At 48.2% G+C, this 7,093-nt stretch overlaps 1 protein-coding gene across 1 annotated transcript; it reads right to left on the bottom strand.

Annotated features, from left to right (window-relative positions):
• Positions 1-756, bottom strand: LOC147260408 (general transcription factor II-I repeat domain-containing protein 2B-like). The gene is made up of 2 exons (XM_086205232.1): positions 597-756; positions 1-545 (listed from the first exon to the last, which is right to left on the bottom strand). The coding sequence occupies exons 1-2, from the start codon at positions 754-756 to the stop codon at positions 1-3; spliced, it is 705 nt and encodes a 234-aa protein (XP_086061358.1).
• Between the last annotated feature and the right edge of the window lie 6,337 nt (positions 757-7,093).

Below are 7,093 nucleotides of genomic sequence, written 5' to 3'. Positions count from 1 at the left end.
CTAATGCAATGGCTGAAACTGTTTGTCTTTGGCAAGGCGTTGAATGTCAGCTGGCAGTGATGATGATGCTATCCGAAGCTGGTTTTCCAGGTTTGTGTCAGTGATCCTTGAATGCAAGCGAGTCTTTACGAGAATCAGTTTTGAGAAGAACTGTTCACAGCAGTATGTTGTCCCAAACAGAGATGCAAACTTCAGGGCATGTCTCCTCAGCAGGGGAAAGTCCTCTGCACAAATGTAGAGTCTGTAGAAGTCCAGCAGGGAGAGGTTGTTGTATTTTGCTTTGAGCTCGTTGTTGTTTTGCAGCTCAGTTATCTCCATTTGGAGGTTGTCTGGGACATCAGATGGCTGCACATTAAATGGCATAGCAAACATGTCCAGTTCCTTTTGTACAGTTTTCATATCGTGAAACCTGTCTTCAAATTCCTGGAGAAGTTTTGCACACTCCTCAGCATATTCAGCTGTAACGTCAGGCTTTTGCTCTTGCAGGGTGGGAAAGTGCACAGTGTTTCCTCTTTCTAGTTCTCCTTGCCACAGCCTTAACTTTGCTTCAAATAATTTCACATTTTAAAACAGGGAGCTGATGAGCTAGTTGGGACCTTGCAGCTTGATGTTGAGCTCCGTAAGATGCTTGGTGATGTCCACCATGAAAGCCAGATCACAGAGGAACTTGCCATCACTGAGCTCCATGGCAGGTTTTCCCTTCATCTCCATGAACTGTCTTACTTCTTCCAGCAGTGCATAAAACCGTGCAAACATATTTGCCCGGCTCAGCCATCGCACTCAGACTCAAGCTCACTGAGTAGCTCCTTGAACTGATACTTGTTCAGCCCTCTGCTTTTGATGAAGTTTATGGTGGACACAACAGTTTTCATTCCATCATTTAGCTTCAGGGATTGGGCACACAGACTCTCTTGATGTATGATACAGTGGCATGCAACTAAGTCACTTGGATTCAGACTCAGACGGCTCATTTCTTTCTTGACTCATGCAGTCAATCCTTTCTGTGCGCCAACCATCGCGGGGGCACCATCAGTGGCGATGCCACTCAACTTTTCAAATGGCAGTTCAAACTTCTTCATGGCCACAATGACTTCTTTAAACAAATCCTCACCTTTGGTAGTGCCATGCATGGCTTGCAAAGACAGCAACTCCTCCTTCGTATCAAACTCGGCGGTAATCCCACGCACAAAAATGGCAAACTGTGCTGTGTTGGTGATGTCTGTTGTCTCATCACAGGCCAGAGAAAAATACACAAAGTCTTTTGCAGTGACTTTAAGTGCTTTTTCAATATCTTGTGCCATATCTGTTATCCTGTCTGCAACGGTGCGTCGGGACAAACTGATGTTTTGAAACATTCTCACTTTGTCGGGTGCCAGCAGCTCAGCGGTGGCTACGAGGCACTCCTTCACAAACTCTCCCTTGGCATGAGGTTTCAGCTTTGAGGCTATTATTTCACTCACCACAAAACTTGCACGCACAACATTGTCCCTGTCAGTCTGTGGTCATGCAAAAGCTGCTTGTTGAGCTTCCAAACTCCGACGAAGTGCGTTTATTTTATCCAACCGCACTTGTCCTCTCAACTCCTGGAGATGGGCATGTTTTGACATGTAATGGCATTCCAGATTGGCCTTTTTCATTTCTGCCAGTGCCTCGGAACAAACTAAGCACACTGGCTTGCCTTTCACTTCAACAAAGAAAAAATCATTTGTCCATTTTTCCTGAAATGCGTGGCATTCTGCATCCACTGTCCTTTTTTTGGCAGTCGCCATGATGGGCATCTTTCATCAGCATCGATCACTCCAGCCAACTGACTGCAGCATGTGCTGCTCACTGACGTGATGGAAAACTACTGTAATTTCTGGGCAATTATTGCACACTGCATCCGTGTTTTTTTTTTATTGAACTCATACTGTGACAATTGCGCACTGTCTCTGAAACTTTTGTACAATTTTTTTTTTTTGCTTTTTTCGCGTCTGAGCATTTCTGACCAATCAATGGAGGAGAGGCGGTGACAGACACAGCGCTGCAGCGCAGCACCAGCAGTGGAAGGGAGCGGAGGTCGAGATAATGGATAAATTAGACAACATCCTCGAGGTCTGTGTGTGTGGCTAAATACATTCTTCCATGGTTAGACAACAGAGCAGCATCCGGGACAGCAACTTCACAGAGAGGCTCTGAGCCATGGAGCGGGGAAGCAGCCCGGAGCCGAGCCTCGGGGAATCGGATCTCTCTCTGATGTCTCTGTGATGTTGCTGTCCCCGGTGTTGTGTAAAGAATATAGGTGTGCTATATTAAGTTGTAACACGGACCCTTTTGGAGGTTACTCATGGGAGAGTGCCATGTGAGAGTTCAGTAAACAGTGAACGTGATACTTGTCTCAGTCTACTCTTTTTTAGTTGTTAAGAACCCAGAGCGGCCACATAACATAACATGGTGTCACAACAGTGGCAATAAAACAGACGTTAAAACGGAGTATCGACAACGAAAAAAAGGAGGAAGGACGACGACGAAACGAATATGGAAGACAGGCCAGTGCAGCAACAGGTGTCGCACCCTCAGCTATTTCCCCACGGGCAAGTTTGACTTCTCAAACAGTAATGACTGGCCGAGAAGGATTAAGCGGTTTGAACGCTACAGAATCGCGTCAGGGCTCGACAAACAGTCAGAGGAGTTTCAAGTTAATGCCTTTATGTACGCGGCGGGGGACGAGGCCGAGGATATTTTCAGTGTTTTGCCGCTGACTGACGCGGAGAGAAAATCCTACAAGTCAGTCACGGAGGCGTTTGGAAAACACTGCATCAGCAAGCGGAACGTTATCTACGAGAGGGCATGCTTCAATCGCCGCAGCCAGCAGCTGGGTGAGACGGTGGAGTCTTTTATAACGGCAGTGCACACGCTCGCAGAACATTGTCAGTTTGGAATTCTGAGAGAAGAATTGATAAGGGACAGAATAGTGGTGGGGATACAAGATGCTAAGTTGTCAGAAAGTTTACAGCTAGATCCAGAACTCACACTAGCAAAAGCAATAACCAGAGTTAGACAAAGTGCAGCCGTGAAGAAGCAACAGCCTGTGCTGAGGGGGGCCGAGCAAACAGCAGGCCACGTAGAAACAATCATAAAGAAACAACAAAAAGGACATAAAGCCGTACATGAGAAAACAGGCAGTCAGTCGACAGAATGTGGCAAATGTGGTAACGTCAAAAAGCATCCCTGGAAAGAGTGCCCGGCCCGTGACGCAGAATGCAGAAAGTGCCATAAAAAGGGACATTACGCAAAAAAATGCAGGTCAGCTAAGAGTGTGCACAACATCACGCAGGGGTATATGAGGGATAAAGCAGAGGATGAGTTTGCTTTTTTGGGAGAAGTGAGCTCAAAAGGAGAAGAGGAATGGATTGGAAAGGTGCAGTTGAACGGGGAGGAGACAGCATTCAAACTGGATACGGGGGCCGCAGTTACCGCAATTCCCAGCAGCACCTACTCCAGTGAAGTGCATGGAGCACTGAGACCGCCTGGTAAGGTGTTGTATGGACCGGGGCTCCACAAGCTAGATGTTGTGGGGTGTTTCGAAGGGCATTTGGCTCTTAAAGAGAGAGCAACTAAACAAAATGTGTATGTTGTCAAGGAACTGTCAAAGCCTCTCTTAGGTCTCCCAGCTATATTGGCTCTTAATCTAGTTAAGCGTGTCCATACAGTAGAAGAACAGCAGAAACACGTCAAAGCACTGTTCCCCACTGTATTCACCGGGCTAGGAAAATTAAAGGAGCCCTATACAATTGCATTGGATTCAGACGCAGTCCCATATGCCCTATCTTCTCCATGCCGCGTGCCACTCCCTCTGCGAGACAAAGTGAGAGCCGAGTTGGACCATATGGACAGGATGGGCGTCATCTCCAAGGTGACACAACCCACACCCTGGTGTGCAGGTATGGTCGTAGTGCCAAAACCCAACGGAAAGATAAGGCTATGTGTAGATCTAACACAATTAAACAAGTGGGTTTTGAGGGAAAGACACATCCTCCCAGCTGTAGATCACACACTGGGAATGCTGGCAGGGGCTAAAGTGTTTACAAAACTCGACGCCACCTCCGGCTTCTGGCAAATCCCTCTGGCAGAGGAAAGCAAGCTGTTGACAACCTTCATTACCCCGTTCAGGCGGTACGCCTTTAACCGCCTGCCGTTTGGAATCTCTTCGGCACCAGAACATTTTCAACGCCGCATGTTCCAGATGCTGGAAGGATGTCCAGGCGCAGTGTGTCATGCTGATGACATTCTCGTCTACGGTGAGAGCAAGGCTCAGCACGACGAGAGACTGTGTCAGGTCCTAAGGAAACTTCAGGAGGAGGGACTGACATTGAATGGGGAGAAATGTGAGTTTGAAAAAGACAGCATAACCTTCCTGGGGCACCGTGTCACTGTGGACGGTGTGACGCCTGACCCAGAGAAGATTAAAGCAATACAAGAGATGTCTACTCCAACTGACTTCGAAGGGGTGAAGAGGCTGATGGGAATGGCAAACTACTTGAGTAAGTTCTTGCCACATCTTGTGTCTTACACACGCCCGATCACAGACTTGCTCTGTGGGAAAAATGAGTGGTGTTGGGAAGCTCCACAGAAGGAGGCGTTCCAAAGGTTAAAATCAGAACTGAGCTCCACTCAAGTGTTGGCTACCTACTCACCAACAGCTGAAATATGTGTGTCTGCAGACGCCTCTTCATTTGGACTAGGGGGCGTTCTAACTCAGCAGCAGTCAGACGGGACATGGAAACCCATTGTGTTCATCTCCAGAGGTATGTCAGTCTGTCTGGTGGCCTGGACTGTCGGTCCACATCAGGCAAATGGTGGAAAACTGTGGCACGTGTTCTCAGCATAGGGCAGAACAGAGAGAGCCCTTGTTAACGACAGCCGTGCAGGATAGACCCTGGCAACGAGTCGGTTCAGACCTGTTCTTCTGGGAAAATAGGTCTTACCTTCTCATAGTGGACTACTTTTCATGCTACATAGAAGTAGCCCACCTCAAGATAGCTACTGCTGAGACAGTGGTGGCTGCTCTCAAGGATGTTTTCAGTCGCCATGGGACACCAGAGACTGTCATGTCAGACAATGGGCCACAGTACAGCAGTTCAGTATTCTAGTCTTTTGCCAGAGAGTATGGATTTACCCATGTTACTAGCAGCCCCAGGTACCCGCAGGCTAACGGAGAGGCTGAGTGGGCAGTTGCTACAATTAAAGGACTGTGGAAGGGAAGAGGTGACAAAGCGAGGGCGCTACAGACATATCGTGCCACGCCATTGGAGAGTGGTTATTCTCCATCGCAACTCCTCATGGGGAGACAAATCCGCTCCGACATCCCCCAACATCCAGCTGCACTTCATCCTCGCTGGCCAAACATCCAAAGATTCCGAAGGGAGGAAAGGCAGGCGAAGGAGAACCAGCAGCGTCGCTACGACTGCTGCCACAGAGTTCGCTCTCTGTCACAGCTGCAGTCAGGCCAAGATGTATGGCTGCCAAGAGAAAAGAAACTTGGGACAGTGGTGCAGAAAGCAACAACACCTAGGTCTTACGTCATTAACACTGATGAAGGTCCAGTAAGGCGTAACCGCACACACATACGCCCAGTTCGTAACACTCATCATCAGACATCACCTGTGTCCACTCTTATACAATCTGGTCTGTGCTTCACTGCCTTGTGTTTCCTGCACTCTAGTTTAAGCAAATATATGTATAAATTTATCTACACCATAAAAGCGCCGTCCCATGAGGAACACGCTTCCGTTCATCGTAAGGGTCTCCACTCCATCAATGTGCAGATCATTGATGCGCAGAGGCTGGAGGGATGGCTGCCGATCCTGGCCCGGCAGCCGTCCTCGCACACGTGAATTTTATTTCCACAGTGTGAATGGGTAAGAAGCGATTACAGGATTCATGAAGCCAGATTAATTTATTTTGTCCATGAAATGTTCCAGAACATTTATCAGGCAGTCGAGCCACTCATTGATCCAAGTTATGTCCTCCTGCGACTGCAGGACTGCCTGTGTGAGGACCCTCCCTCTTGATCAGTGTGGGACGGAGGATGCGGCGCTGGGTCCGGGTGGGCTGGAGGACTGTCTGCCGCTTGTCGTCCTGGTGCTTGTACAGGGGTGGGGGGACGGGCTGGCCTGAATACCGCTGGTCCTGGCAGATGACTCTGAGCTAGCGGACGGGCTGGTGTGGCCGAGCTGGCGGGGGTGCTGCACATCGGCGGCATGGTTGATGGATCCATTTCTATTAAACATATTGGTTTATTTTAATGGCTGATTCTGTGTATTTGTTGCCTTTACATCTGTGGCAAAGCAGGTGGAAATGTTGCCTAAGAAATGGAGTTGCCACTTACCCTCCAGGCTCTCGGAGACAGCGTGGATGGCGGCGACAATCCCCCTCACAGAGATGCTGCCCATGACTGCCGCCACCCGCTGTTCAAATTCCGTCAGATGCCCCTCTCCCTGACCCCCACCTGTCTGGCCGGCACTCCTCCGGAGGGCAGCTGTACGCTGCTTGACCTCCACCTTGAGGTCCTGTTTGTGCCATTTTCTATATTGTTATTTAAATTCAGATTTAATTATTTATTATTGTAGTTATTGCATTTAGTGATTGCGCAGTGTTGAATTTAGTCATACGTTTAGCTTGCATTGTTTAGGAAGTTCGAATTGCAGACATGCATTAGGAATAGAGATAGGAAACCTTTCAGAGCACGAGCAGTGGTGCAAGCTGATGACGTAGTGATGCTCACACAGGTTTAGTGAGGAAACCTGTGCTTTGTATCACTTTGATGTTCAGTAAAGGAGGAGCCAACACTTTTCTACCGTCGTCGTAAAACTTCAAACACGTGATTCTTTCTTTCCGTCATTAGAAGAGGTTAAGATGTATGAACATGATGATAAACAACACTGGTGATTAGAAGGGAACTTTAACCAATAACAGGTTTGACCACTTTTTCAAATCTCCGCAGGGGTGAAGGTTGCTCTGAACCCACCGCGTTCACCCTCTCACACTTCTTATCCCACTCACAGCGTTTATTGTTTATACTGACACCACTGGACAGGCTGTCAAACAAACT

The sequence above is a fragment of the Aulostomus chinensis genome, chromosome 6 (genome assembly GCF_037954235.1).
Source record: "Aulostomus chinensis isolate RoL2024-O1b breed Wild chromosome 6, RoL_Achi_v1.0, whole genome shotgun sequence".
Classification (NCBI taxonomy): Eukaryota; Metazoa; Chordata; class Actinopteri; order Syngnathiformes; family Aulostomidae; genus Aulostomus; species Aulostomus chinensis.
Note: the sequence above shows the minus strand (reverse complement) of the source record. Positions and strands in the feature narration are given on the sequence as shown.

Excerpts from the sequence above, each read along its gene's own strand:
- LOC147260408 (XM_086205232.1), bottom strand. The coding sequence starts at position 756 with ATGTTTGCACGGTTTTATGCACTGCTGGAAGAAGTAAGACAGTTCATG. Across the intron at positions 546-596 it reads GCTCAACATCAAGCTGCAAG|CAAAGTTAAGGCTGTGGCAA; the intron begins GTCCCAACTAGC and ends AATTATTTGAAG.